The sequence below is a fragment of the Aythya ferina genome (genome assembly GCF_964211825.1).
Source record: "Aythya ferina genome assembly, chromosome: 2".
In the NCBI taxonomy this organism is placed as follows: Eukaryota; Metazoa; Chordata; class Aves; order Anseriformes; family Anatidae; genus Aythya; species Aythya ferina.
The window spans coordinates 17,161,246-17,175,809 of record NC_140297.1 but is presented as its reverse complement, the minus strand read 5'-3'; the positions used below and the strand labels follow the sequence as shown (position 1 = coordinate 17,175,809).

Genomic DNA, 14,564 nt, shown 5'->3' with positions numbered 1-14,564 from the left:
GTCCCATTACTTCCTCAGTTATGCCAGCTGTCCTTTTTTTTTTGGTATACAGTGATATAGCTTCATGTCAGTGGGTTTTACAAAAACAATTTGCCCTGTTCTTGAGAATGAAGTCCCATGCAGCTGTGAATGTCTCAGCACTATATTCAGTCCATATTATTCTTCCCTATTATTCATGGTTGATCACTCCCAGTGAAGGACCCTGGGCTAGATGCATCTTAAGTTTGATCCAGTGTAGGTATTGATATTTTAGTATTGCAGATCCAATTTCTACTAATGGTACTAAGGAATATTACTGATCTCTTCTGCCTCCAATGAGAGGAGGATATCCAGTTCAGCATACCAAGGGTCTTGTCAGTTTGTAAAACTAGGACTTGAATATGACACAATAAAAGTACCAGTGCCTGTATTTCAAAAGCTTCTGTGAGAAGGACCTGGAAATGTTCACCATGAACGTCGTGCAGGTATGAATGTCCGTAGCATATGAGATTATTTTTTTCCTTGAATATTTTAAGGGATGTAACATTTTAAAAGTGGGTTAAACTGCAATCAAAGGAAAAATTGCTGTAAGCTTCCAATGAGACATTCTTCTGCTGAAATTTAAGCCTTCTGTCTGTTGCAATAGCTGGTGTATTACTCAGTATACGTGAATTTCTATATGAAAATCAACAGTTTTATTTTAACTTTATTTCAGATTTCTTTGTTACTGATTTATGTGAAAACAAAAGAAGAAACAGAAACTTCATTAAGTCCTGGATGAGAACTTTGGGGCACGTTCATGAATCAACACATTTTCATATACTTAAAATGAGGACATGCATTTCTTTCTTCAAATTTCATAAACACAAATTCAAGAAGACAAGCTTTTTAAAATAAAGATGTAAAAAGAAAAAATAGAGACATTAAACCTTCAAGGCATGCCTGTGCTTCCTTCAACTTTTTCTCCATAGCGATTTGTAGCAAACGGGACAGCTGGTCAAAACTGCGAACTCTGAGATTTGATGCAGTGAGGAGAAGCAAGGGCTGGCCATCCTTGTCTCTGGCTTCAGATTTAACAGTTTCTCCACTGGAAAAAAATAGATTTTATATTTTAAAAAGAGGAACTTTAATAAACAGCAAATTTTAGAGATGAAACCTGAATATTATGTAAGCTTCACATTATAAAGCTTTACAATTTATTTAATGTGTTTTTTTCAGAAAGCTTCCAAGGTAAACCACTTTATTCACTGCAAATCAAACACCTGTAACATTTGCTTGACCTTGGCAACACCTTTTAACAGAATTTTGACAGACTAGATTTGTGAAAAAGGAGTCCTAACAGGACTGGTCACACCTGTCGTTTAGTCTCACAAAATGTTCACTCGTCTCCTGCATGTTCAACTACAGGACTGCTAAGTGATTTTCTGACTATAGAGTTCAGAACTGATAACTGATTTAAAATGACATATATCATATGACCAAACGATCCAAATGGCTAGCATGAGAAATATGCAATCTTTGCCTCAAATTTTCTGATTTTACATTTTTCAAACCCAGTTCTAGGATTATCTGAGCTGTTGTTTCTCCTTGAGACCAATTAAGCTCTGAGATTTCAGCACGACCTGTAGGAATTATGTAGGAATGATTCTTCTGCGTTCAAGCTTTGCCTCTACAGAATATTGAAAGCATTCTTGACTAAGGCCTTACAATGCCTTAACCTTACCAATTTTCTCTGAGTAATATCCACCATCTTTGAATTATAAATTGTTTTATATATAAAAATATATGCTTTTTATTTAGAAGAAGTAAATATGCAGTATTTGTATGTATTAAAGGTCCCTATAAATTATGTCAATTCCCCTTCCATAGCACATACGTAAATATCTACTTGCTCAAAACTGCTTGCTTGCTTCTCACTGTAGAGAAAGCTTCCTGTCTGTGACATCCAAGCTGCTAATTACCTCACTGATTCAATCTATATCTGAGACTTCAGATAGTGCTTTAAATCCTTTTGTAATACCTCCAACTCCCATTTTAGTTCCCTTTTTTTGTGTGGCCATGATTTCTTACTGTAAACAATTATCCTGCTTCCATTAACCATCCTTAGTATAACTTCTGCATTATCCATCCTGAAACTAGACTGAACTCTGATATATAACTCAACAGATAAAAATAATCCTGTAGGTAGTTTCTGTTAAGAGAAGATAGGAATAATGTCAGTTATTTATTTGGTTCAATCATTTTTAATTTACAGTGTAGAAAATCCTGTTTACCACAGGTGGAATCAGATCAGATTTTTTCAGTCACCATCCTTCAGAATCTCTCTATAAAGTCCTTTCTTCAGGGTTAGGTTACCATGTTTTCCACATTACAGCAAAGCTTGCTATTTCCTCTCTCCTTCAACTTCTCCTCTTCAATACAATGCTAAAAATACAGCCACACAAGCTCTTCTATACACCACTTGAATCTTTGTTGTGGTTAATATTCATATACCTGTTTATTTTTTGGAGACTGCTGATAGATCACTAACCTACTTCTTTCAAAAAGGTCAATGAATTCTTAGAAGTTTCATGTAAGTCAAAGGCAGATAAAAGATAAAAACAGTTTAAACAAAGTTTAGCTTATAGTCTAAGACTTGCTGTCCTGCATGACGTTTCAAGCAAACTTTAGTTATGTTGTTCATACCCATGTAACTGAGTGACATCTAATGGCTTGTAGTAAGCTGAATGTCAGGAAAAAATAACTAATAGTTCTGTCCGAGATTAAGTTCCAAGACTCTATAGAAAAATAAAAAATAAAAAAACATGTATCCATATACAGAATTTTATCTGGGGGAAATATTATTTAGCTTAAGTATCATGACTATACTTGAACTAAAGACTAGCTGTAGAGAACAGTGAACTTTCTCTTCAGATTTCTAAAAAAAAAAAGTCTTTAAAAAAATGGTGCCTAAAAATCCCCCCAAATGTAAAGGATGATATAGGGTAACCCTTTAGGAAATGTATGTTTTAGGTGTATATTTCTATTTGGAAAGAATTGCATGGTGGAAGGGAAGAAAATATTTTCTCAGAATTAGGGTATTTCTACTGCATTATCTAAATGGAATGGAATTTGTCTACTTATCAAGGAAAACTCTGAAAATTCTTTAGTTGCTTTGTGATTTAGCCAAGAAAAATGAATTTGTGCATCTGGGTCACCTTGTCATGTCATTGTTCAAACAATCCCCAAAATTATGTAGGGTTACGGTCACATAAGTCTTAAGCATCATTACAAAGCCAGTTCATGTCTTCAAAAACAAGAATAAACTTCTTATTTTTTTCAGCACTAATTTTCAAATCCTAAAAGAACTGTTAAGAGTATTTGATAAATAAGTTATAGCACTGTAACAGCTACATTGATTAAGACTGAAACCATGTTAATACATTAACACTGACTACTTATAAAGAACTTGTTCTCAAAGAAGCTGAAATTCAAGGTTTTGTTTGTTAATCCACCCCAATAGCAGCATTAAAACCTATGCTTAATCAGGAGCAACTTCTAACATTAATAGAAATCACAGGATAACTCAGTTAGATACATTGTCAGAAGCCTTAGGAATAGACAGTGCAAGCCATACAAATACTAACTGGGCAGGTCTGCATTCAGAACCAAAACAGAATAGTCAAACTCTCCAAAAAAGCAATGCATTTTAACTCAAAAAAAAATCCATATATAACACTAAGAAGTCCCACCCACTTCAGCATCCCAAATATACTGAGGCTTTTTTTAATGCCACATGAGTAAAATTTTGCTTTGTACTTCACCTTCAACACTTCAAAACACACTGCAGTTCTGACTTACTCGATCTCATAACCCTCTCCAAAGGCTGAAGAGTCCAACTGTGTTTTCCACTCCAGGGGCTCCTTGAAGACAACCACTGCTTCCTGAGGATGTCTGGTGCTGAAGTCCTCTGCAAACTTAATAATTTGATTTAAAAGAGCTTCATTCAAAGGGATGATTTCAAGTGTGCCAGTTCCATAGCCAGCAGCAGTCCACTGAGCTGCTCTTGCCAACGCTGCTCCCATGGTCTTGCCTTGTATAGAAGGTGGACACCTTAACGAGCAAACACAGTCAGAGAATGACCATACTGAGCTCTCAGACAGAATCATTAAGGTTGGAAAAGACCCCCAAGATCACCTGGTCCAACCATCCCCCTACCACCAATGTCACCCGCTGAAGTTGGGTAGCTGATGTACCTCCTCCTCCCACACTCACGTGCCCACCACAGACGTTGTCACCACTCCTTGCGGTTCTACCCTCTGTGGTGTTTTACCTCACCCCTCTGCCCAGCAGGTCCAGCTCTGCTACATGCTGGGCATTATCACAAGCCCTAAAGCTAAAACGATCGCCGAGGCTATTTCAGTTATCAAAATCAATTCATAACTCCAGAATACTTTTATTTTTCATACTAATATTTCATAGTAAATGTACAGCATTAAACATCAATTGCCTTTTGTATCGCCTGAAAATGCTGTTTTACCATTACTAATCCAATAAAAAAGGAACACCATCAAAAGGAACCACTCCTACAATATGTTGTAATTAGATGTAAAGATGTCTGTAATTAAAAATGTCATAAAAATGACATAAAGATGTCTGTAATTAGGTGTAAAGACATTTGGGAATGATTTTACTCCAGGTAAATCCTTGAAGTGGGGAAGGGGGGATTGAGAACCCAACAAAATTTTTTAAAGAAACAGGAGGATCAGGTGGGAAAGAAACAGTTTTCACTTTGATTAATTCTGTTAGACGGAGGTGACGCAGACCTGTTAGGGTTAGAATAAAGGCTTCTCCTTGTCGGGTCGCACAGCCCCGCGTGCTCTGGGGAGCCCCCACACACAACACCCACCAGCGACCCCCCCTCCGCCTCCAAACCCTTTCTTCGAGCCGAGGGGTGCCAGGGGGGCACCCCAAACCCGCAGGAGCTGGCAGGGGGAAGGTCCCGCTGCTGAGGAGACCCCGGGACCCCGCAAAGCGGCCGGGACCGAGCTGAGGGCACCCCCCAGCCCCGCCGAGCCGCTCGGGCCCGGGCGTTGCTACGGAGCCGGGCCCCGCGGCGGCCGTTGCCGGGAGCCGCAGGTAAACAGCGGCAATGGCGGCGGGGCGGCCGCTGAGGCGAGGGGAGGGGAGGGCGGCGGCGCTGGGTGCAGCGCCTGAGGGGCACGGCTTAAACCTTCCCCTGAGTGCGATCGTTATAATAAAGGAGCTTGAATTCGTCAGGGTAACACGGGATGTTTGTATATCTTGGGTCAGTGTGGCAGGTGATGTGCAAAGTGCTGGTGTTAAAATGCGAATTTAGGGTTTCTTGGAAGAAGTAGAGGAAAGAAGGGTAGGCAGTGCCAATGGATGAAGTCCTCGCATATTAAGGACAGGACAAACCTATAGACTTCCAAGTGCAGCATCCTTAGACACAGAAGGGAAAGCACAGGCCATCACTGTGGGTGAGCCTGCAAGTAAGAGGGCTGCTGATGTACTCCCACCAGGCTTGCCTTTCGTGGAGCTGGTCGGATGGGAACAGCTCCGCTCCCTTCCCTTCCCTTCCCTTCCCTTCCCTTCCCTTCCCTTCCCTTCCCTGCCCTTCCCTTCCCTGCCCCTATAAACCCACCCCCAGTTCCATTTTCTGGCTCCACCACAACACCCATCAGATGGCAGCCACTGGCTTAACCCTGGGCAGAGCCAGCTGAGGTGAGGATGCTGTTCTCAGCTTCCCAGTACGTGTGTCCTTCCGAAGGCATAAGGAAATGATCCTTTCAAGGACAGCCCCACAGAAGAGCCCAGCTGTCCCAACAGCATAGAGTTAATGCTGCCAGGAGTTATTTTACCAACTGAGAACTCAGCGGGGTAAGAAACCGCTAGTAATGAGGAAGGTCAGGAAATGTATGTGGGATGTATCTCGAAGAATAACAGTGCGGGATTAATGCATTTTTTTCTCTGAGATGATTGTCCATGTACATTTCACTTACTGAAACTTTCCAGCAATAACTACCGATGAGTACATGCAGTCCACACAGTGGTGACTCAAGGATAACATTGGCTTTCCTTGTTTCACTGCATAACTTCAAGAAGGCAGAAAGCAAATCATTTGATCAGGTGGAAATGAAAGAGCATTTTTAGTAAAAAGCCTGGGTAAAGACTTAGTGTATTTTCTTTTTGAATACTTACAACGAAGGCATTTCCAGAAAAGATTAGATCTCCTCTTTTTACTGAAATAACAACCATTTAAAGGTTGAACTTGATGGGCAGAAGGTGCAAACAGCAAAATGTGAAGGGGAATAAAAGTATGTTCAACCACGGGCGGTGAGGAGTGAAGACAGTGAGTTTTCACACAGAGATGAGTATTTTAAGCAAGAAGTCGGTGGAGTAAGAAATAGAATTCCTAAATGAGCTCACTCTGTTCTACTGAACTGCAAGAAAGGGAGATATTTCAGTGGCTAAGACAAATGGGATGATTTGCCCTGAAAGAGTGTGCATCTCCACTGACCATAAAAGGAGCTTGGCTCGGTTACCAGTGGAGCTTCCTGTGGGCAGATAAGTTAAAAAATGAACATGCAGAACACGTCTTGCAAGCCAGCAACAAGGAATCTGGTATTAGACATTAGAGGGCTATGGATGGCCTACAGGTTGTAGGTACTTTTCCCCTTTCTGCTTTGTAGCTCAGCTGTTCTCATGGGAAGACTGCTGAGATCCCAACTCTTCTGAAGACTGGAAGCCATCTGCTTGACTTTCTAACTTACATTTGTGTGACGACTTTGTGTTTATTTGTTTTTGCACCAGCACTGGTCCTTCACCTTATTTTCAACAGCTATTTTACCCCCTTAGTTTTTATGTCCAATTTCTGAGTTAGAATATTTTCCCTTGGACTTCACTTTCCTAGGATAAACAAGTGAACTCCTTCAGTCTCTGCTTGCAAGTTACTAATTTCTCTTACCATCTTAGTGTCCCTTATTTGCTTGTGTTCCAGTGTGAACTTGTTTTTCTTAAATAGCCATGGCAGTATTTGTAAGGATTTTTTACCAGGACCCTTTAAAATGACATTAATAGTCTTCATCTCTTTTGGAAGTTCCTCAGCTTCTGCATTCTAAGATTACATTTGTTTTTCAGATCATGTTAGGGGTTGTCGTCTTCCTGAAGTTGAATAATACAACCAATTGTGTCTTTGATACTTTTATTTTCAGTCAGTGAGTTTGTAGCTTTCTTCAGGATTCAAGCATAATATCACAGTTCAGTCTTATAAAATGTAAGTCCATTTGGAAAGAAAAGAATTTATCATATGCTGCCTCTACCTTTTGGTCCTGATAGCAAATTCAAGCTCTGTTTCACAGAGGATTGTAATCTTAGAAATAATTACGGTCCTCCAAGTTCTGTAAAACCTGGGGTATTTGAATAGAGGGGAAAGTAAACTTAATGCCTTTCCTGAGGCAAAGGCAGGTATATAAATTGCAGATGATGTTCTGCAGTAAGCAGCTAGCCAGGCATTCTGTTCCTACCGTGCTAGCTAGTTAGTATGAGTAACCTCAGCCTGGCCCAGAGGGTATTTTTTGGAGAAGGCAGCAGAAGTTAAGGGGACAAAGCCCCTAATTTGATAAGAAGTCAGACCTCATTACTTTTGTTGCTCATGGAATAATTAGTTCCTTCTGCTAATATCATTTTATTCTCCTCTTTACATTGCAGTGCCACCTGAACATATTCTTTCTACCACGAGGAAGACTATGGCCAGTCCTCCAGCAAGACACAACATCCCTTCAATGCCGCACAGTGTCTGGAGGTTTAATTGGATTCTTGGCTTACCTGGTCTCTGAGAGCAATTATGTCCAACATGGACAGTGTCCTACCAGCAGTTTTACTTGGTGAACTCTTTCCCAGAGGTTCAAGTCAGATGAGAAGGTTAGGGAGCCTAGACAGAGCTTGCAGGTGCCGGCCCTTCCAGGTGGAGTCCACACTTGAGTATGGGTCTGCGGCCACTCGACCTAATGGCTGCCCTTGCTGGGTCCTGTAGGCAGCATTCTTCAGTGCCAAAACTCTTCACTCATTCCCTTATGCAATATGAACAATTTCTGCTCATAGTCTCTATGCTCTGTAGTCTTTTGTAGGTTTTCAGACAGAAGTTGGCTGTAGCAAATCATTGCTGCTGCTAATTGGATTGGTAATTAAGCCCCAGGTGGTTCCTCTGGTTGTGTTTGGGCTTGTCTTCCTGGATGACAAGAAGTCATGCCTTCTTAAGTCAGCTGTCACTGAAAACCAAGCACTTAGGGACTCACTTATTTAGCTGGACTGAAGGATATTCTTATTTAATACCACTTTTTGCTTTTAGCAGACTTGATTTAACAGTGCTGTTATACCTCCCAGCACAAGAATATAAATGGTTATCTTAGAAAATTTTGTCTGACAGCTCAAGTTTCAAGTAATTGCATAAAGAAGTGTGGAAGCGTTCTTGCAGTGACTCAAAACCAGTGCAAAACCTTCCAGGTAATAAAGTTGTAATTTGGTCTCAAAACCAGCATACTCAGGAGCTGAGTCCACCAAGAGATGGCATTTGCGCTGTGTTTGGCTAGTGCTATAAACTAGTGGTAGCACGTTTATGTACTAAAGACTTTTTACTGTAAGTCATTTTTAATGTCAAAGACATTTTATAAAACAGTAGGGGAAATGTTTGCCTGAGCTTAGTCAAAGATGAGATCATTAGGTACTGGCACAAAGAAATGGGGAATATGAAGAATTTCTTAACATGGAGAGATGCAGTCGGAAAATTTTTTACAATCTCAGAGTTGCAGCCAGAATGTGTAAGCATTTTTTCTTGTATATTTTTCCTCATATTATAGTGGAATAGGGTGTAGAGTATTGCTTTTAAAGTAGAACAGTAACACAAGTTGTAAAAAACAGTTCTCGAAGCTTACATAAAATCAAAAGGCCATTCAAGGTAAATAATATCATCTATTCCTTCTGTTAAGTGGCAGTTTAGCTATTCATAGGCAGTTTGTCAGACAAGTTGAAAATCAGGAGAAAATGAGATCGTATTTGTTGGTTTCTGTTTATTGTTCATTAGCTTGCTTTTGTTGCAACTATTTACATATTTTTGGCATTCACAGAAGAAATAAAAGTCCCAGTGTTGTGGTGAAAAGAGCTCAGCTAGGGAAATAAAAAATCTAGTTATGCTGCATTTACTTCACTTTGTATGTGTTTAAATGCAATATTTAGGTGCTTAGAGTTGGTAATGAACATTTGTAATGCATGTTAAAATCTAATAATCCATTGTCCCATCTTTTTTTAATAGGGAGTTTCCTATTTTCATATTTTATGAACAGGCAGGGTTTCAGCTCAAACAGAGCTTATATGAGAACACAGAAAGAAAGAGGATGCGATGAATCTGTTGATGTCTTCTTTAAGCATGTCTTTTTAAGGAAGACAATGTTCAAAATCTAATCCTTATAAAGCAAATGACTACTCATTTTTCACTGAGTCTCTGATTTCCATGATGTGATCTACTTACCTCTTGTTTTCTGAGTAACTATGTGCTTCAAAAATGTCAAATGATGTGAATTGAGGTTTATTAAAGATTGGACACTGTGCAATATATACTGTTTTTTCACTATCAAAATTAAAAAATAAAAATGTCCGTTTTTCAGATGAGAGTCAGTGCAAGGAACAAAAAGGTATGCAGGTTTGTGCATGGGTGTCTGGCAAAGAGACAGTTCCTTCTGAAGTCTTCAAGGAAAATAAAGCAAGAAAATATTTTGGTTAATAAGTTATAGATTAATATCTGGATAGTTATTTTCCCAGCAATGACAATAACAGAGATTCTGCTGTTCTTTTGTAGAAATGGCTTCCAGATGCGAATCATGGTCTACAGTCCAAGATTGAATGTGATTTAATAAGTTTTTTATCAGTAAATTATATAATATTTCAGAATATGAAAATTGTCGCTGCACTGCGATTCCCTCTACTTTTAGATGGTTGTTTATTCTCTTCGCATGTTCATTTCTGCTTCATTCTACTGCTCAAGTCTTTTGAATATTTGTGAGTATAATCTGGAAGAAAAAAATCAGTATTGTAATAAGCACATGGCTGTGACTATGTCATAATAAGGATTGGAGTACCAGGTTAGAAGACTGTGATTTTTAAAGACAAGGTTCATTCATATGTTTTCTTTGTAGCATCAGAAGAAGATATAGTTCAGGCTATCATGGGCTTTAACATGGTGAGTTAGTAATACTTTACTGGGGAATAATTACATTCAAGGATTTTTCTTTCTAATCCCTACAATATGAAATTCCTACAATCCTTCTACATCTTCAACCTCAATCAACTCCCTCTTCAAGTAATATTTTGTCTTGAAATTTCTCCTTTTAAAATGTGTGAATAATAACACAGAAAAGGAAAGCTGTGAAGAAAGATATTCTGGAGCACAGTTATTTATTATATGAATCACTTGATGACTTGCTTTAAAATGCTGATTTTACAGGAGTCACTCAAGTACTGACACCGTAAGCCATGTTAAGTGGTTCATGTAGGAGTACAGCCCAGTGTGCACAGACAAGATTAATGGCCGATTCTCTTTACATTTCTGATTGATGCTTCCTGCATCAAAATTTAATATTTTGCTTGTGCATGTATTTTTCTGGGTAGAAGGAATGTCTATAATTTTGATGTTTATATAAAATGTTTTGTTTTGTTCTGTTTTGTTTTGTTTCTAGAACTTGTTCATTTATTCTAGAACTAGTTAATTATTCTGACTAAGCATGGCAATTCAGTTTTCATACAAGCTTCTGAGCTTTTTTTTAAAGCTTGTCCAGTAACTGAATTACTTTTATGAATGGATTGTAAGTAAAAAGTTAATATGGCTTCTGTACAGTCATCAAAAAGATACAGAAATCTTTTAAGGCTTCAAAATAAATAAGACACTCCGATTTCTATTATAAAAAATTAATGGAAGTTCAGCGGTAATATTTTTCTCCAAAACAGTAGATATTTCACCAAAAAAAAATACTGAATATTTACCCAAAACAGTCTGCATCAGGAGTGGACAAACTGGTATCCCTACAAACTTCCCTTTGCACTTTAGAAAAGATTTTGAATTTCTGGTTAGTAAAACAGAACATGAGAAATAATTTTTAAATGTAGGGAAAAAAAAATGCCAGCTACACTTATTAGTTAATTTAGGCTGTGGTGCTAGACATTTGAAATAACTTGATATTAAAAGTAAACTGCAGACCAGTTTGTCTCATACTGTGATCGAAGAGTGTTTTCTACTTTCAAACATAAACCTCTGCAAGTGCAAGCTACCGACATTCCCACACGCCTTTTGCTTTGCTTTCCTAGTGGTTTTTAAAAATTGTCCCCGTTATTTAAGGAGGAAAAGGGAGAAAGAATTGAGTTGTTTGTTTTGGGGTGGGAGTGTGAATGGGAGACTGTTTTAAAATTAGAAGCATCAGTAGTCTCCATTTATGGTTTTCTTTTCCTAGAGGAAAAATGAGAGGTATTGGTGGAAAGTATTTGGGACTATAACTTGGCGATATTAATCAGGAAAGAGAGTTTGGCTGTTTCATGAAGAACGCTGTCTCACACTAGATGCTGGTACAAACAAGCAAAAGATATTACACTACACAGTTCTAATAAAAAAAAAAAAAAAAAAAAAGAGAGAGAGAGATAATTTAAAATCTTTTTCAGGTATTCAGCTTGCAGTTATCTCTGTGATAGCCCCATTTCACTCTCTAGACAATCACCAATAGTAATTCTGGATAATTCCCTGCATACTTTTCTTGTGAAAGTAAGATTAAAAAAAAAAAATCCAAATCACTTTTCCCCCATTATATAATGAGAAAGAAGGCCAAGAAAAGACATCACGGTGCTTTCTCTTCTTTGTAGGTCATTTTAAGGCAGAAATTCAAGCACCTTGGAGTAATCATGGGTTTTGAAGAGACTGCTTCTATCATTTATGGTGGTATGGTAATATTATATGGGAAAATGTGAAATTCTGAGAGGAGTAGGGACCAGAGTAAAGCCAAATCGCTACAGGGTTCGAGCAGCAATTGGCTGTAAAGTTAATATGGAGCAAGAGTTGGATGTTGCAAGGTTGAGCATTAATCCAGTGCCTGGTAGAAAAATAATTTATCTGAGTTTCTGCCTCATAGTGGTTGTACTATGCAAGCTATTGAACAAAATAAAATTAAAAAGCAACCCTCTGTGACGTCCATAGATTATATTTCATGATACTGACATCTTCTGTCAATGTGAAGATGAAAAATACGTGCTGTATGGATGGGAATAGCTCCCTTCCAAATCCATTTACAGTAGAAGTTCGAACCGGGGAGGAAATTTGTCTTTTTATCAAAATTATTTTTATTGAGAGAAGCAGAAGTGCGTGTTACATATACATGTCTTCTTGCATAGTGTACATTCTGATACAGTTAATTCAGCCAATTTTCTGGTATTATTCTCAAGATCTGTGCCATGGATATTAGAGTCCTCCATATGGGTACATTTATTCCTCTGATTTTTTTCCATTTCTTCTTCTTGTAATAACTGTAGAAAATCAAGCATTTTAGTTGAAATGTAGAGTCATTAAGGTTGTTTTAGAGGATCTGAAGCCCTCTCGCGTTTTGTGTAGTTAGTTATTTTGTTGTAGAAAGAGTTGCATCTAGTTGTATCTTCATTTATTTTTTAGTTCAAGCAGAGATGGAAATTAAAACAATCTATTTTGCAAAACGGTCTATTCTTTTTACATCCAATTTATGCATAAATGAATATTTCATTTTTTTTACAGGAGGTGTGGGTTTCCAGCAAGCCTTCAACTCTGAATGTAAAATTTGGGGATGAAGCAGGCCACTTTTTCAAAATGCAAATACATGCGCTGTGTTTAGACTGGGAAGAACAGCACTGAATATTTTGCATGTAATTTTTCCTGGAATATCAAGCTAGCATCTACTGCTTTGGTATTGAAAACATTGCTGGTTATGATGCCAGGACTGTTTTATTGAGTGGCTTGAAATCACTTCTGAGTTGGAAGGGGATTCTGTCCCCACTGGAAAATCATACCTGGCAAGACTTTAGTATCCTCTCCCCTTGCCGTTGGTGTCAGTAGATTTCTCAGGAAGAAAGATTTGGTCCATATGGTCAAGCAGCAGACAGCTAAACTTGATGTTACCACACTCTCAAAATATCTAGTACCTGTGACATTGTGAAACGTAGGTTAGTTACATTAATGACATTTTTCTGCTGAGGTTTCAGTGTAAAAGGTGTGTGATTTATTGTGATTTCGGTAAAGTCCTCCACACTGGAAATGAGGATGGTCTTTTTACGATAGGGGTTGGAAGCAGTAAAGCTGAAGGTCTTGATGGAATCTACTGCCCATTAGTAGTCAAGTAAGGAAATACAAGCATATTTAATCATATAAACACATTGCTGTAGTGATTCATTTATAATGGCATTTTATTCTCTTGATATTTTGGTTTGGTAGCACCGCTACATCTGAAGCAGTGACATTTAAGTGCTAAAAAAAGTTTGGTGCCATTAAATGAGGAAGCACAGAATCGAATTTGAGGGCTCAAAGCTGCACATTTGTACGCCAGAAGCCCTTTGCATCTCCTACTGGATACGCTGTGCTGCACAGTGAGCGTGGTGTAGAAACTGATGCCAAAGCTAGCTCATGCACTGGAAGCAGGCTAGCCCATTTGTGCGACGCTTTGCCAAAGCTAATTTACTTTGCTAAGAAACAGGGTAAATGAGACAGGAGGCAGCACTAAGCGATGTGGTTAAACTGCTTCCAGTTACCCACGCTGGCTCCTCTCGAACTGCTTTGGCCACCTCTCCGCAGCTCTGTGTTGTGTAGCACAGCTATTCCCTGAGTAAAAGTGATGTGGGAGAAAAGGACTCCTGTAAGGAAGGACGGATGAATTATACCTATCCTTTCTTCTCCCCCAAAGTATCTGTCTTCGGATACATGCAGAATGTACAACTAAGCCTGTCTCCAAATAACTACAGTATAACTGGCATTGCATTTGACCTCAGAAATGCGATTCTCTGAGTAAACACAGCGAATGGAGGCACCACAACTGATTATAATTAAATATAAGTGGCTAAGCACAGATCTGTGGTATAAATAGATGTGTTAGGGCTGACAGTGAAAGTCTGAGTTCAGCTTACATGTGAGCCTTTGCATTACTCATGTAAATCAATGTTCTCACTTACAAGAGAAACCTCATAATTTACCACTACCCATAAAGTATCCTCTCTGTAATCAATGGTGATTCCTATACGGAATTATTGTGCAGAGCAACCTTTCTTCCATCCATATCCTCAGCGTGATTGCTGTATGGTTTGGCAGCGCGACAGAGAAGTATCCAGTGAGCTCAGTAGTTTTCTGCGTGGAAGGACTTCGCTGCCCTAATTTGGTACAAAACTTCCATTCAGCTTAAAGCAAGCAGAACTGCAATTAAATACTCCAAATGGTGGGGGACCAAGTGCAATCTTCAGGGGAAGAAAATGATTTCTATCTCCCTGTATTGAGAATTTACAATGAAGTTCAATCTAATTTTGTTCTATGTGTAAGT

The 14,564-nt window shown here is 38.6% G+C and overlaps 1 protein-coding gene across 6 annotated transcripts in view; it reads right to left on the bottom strand.

Moving 5' to 3' along the window:
* Nucleotides 1-9,393, bottom strand: part of ODAD2 (outer dynein arm docking complex subunit 2) — a 95,800-nt gene extending 86,407 nt beyond the window's left edge. For 4 of the 6 annotated variants that reach the window (XM_084507377.1, XM_084507380.1, XM_084507381.1 and 1 more), the window contains exons 1-3: nucleotides 4,785-5,054; nucleotides 3,820-4,071; nucleotides 909-1,066 (exon numbers count right to left, since the gene is read on the bottom strand). In XM_084507377.1, the coding sequence (XP_084363503.1) occupies nucleotides 909-1,066; nucleotides 3,820-4,043 (382 nt within the window). In that variant the 5' untranslated portion in view covers nucleotides 4,044-4,071; nucleotides 4,785-5,054. Of the gene's footprint in view, nucleotides 1-908; nucleotides 1,067-3,819; nucleotides 4,072-4,784; nucleotides 5,055-7,806 lie in introns of those variants that run through there. The other 2 variants (XM_084507378.1, XM_084507379.1) reach the window with 2 other exon arrangements.
* Between the last annotated feature and the right edge of the window lie 5,171 nt (nucleotides 9,394-14,564).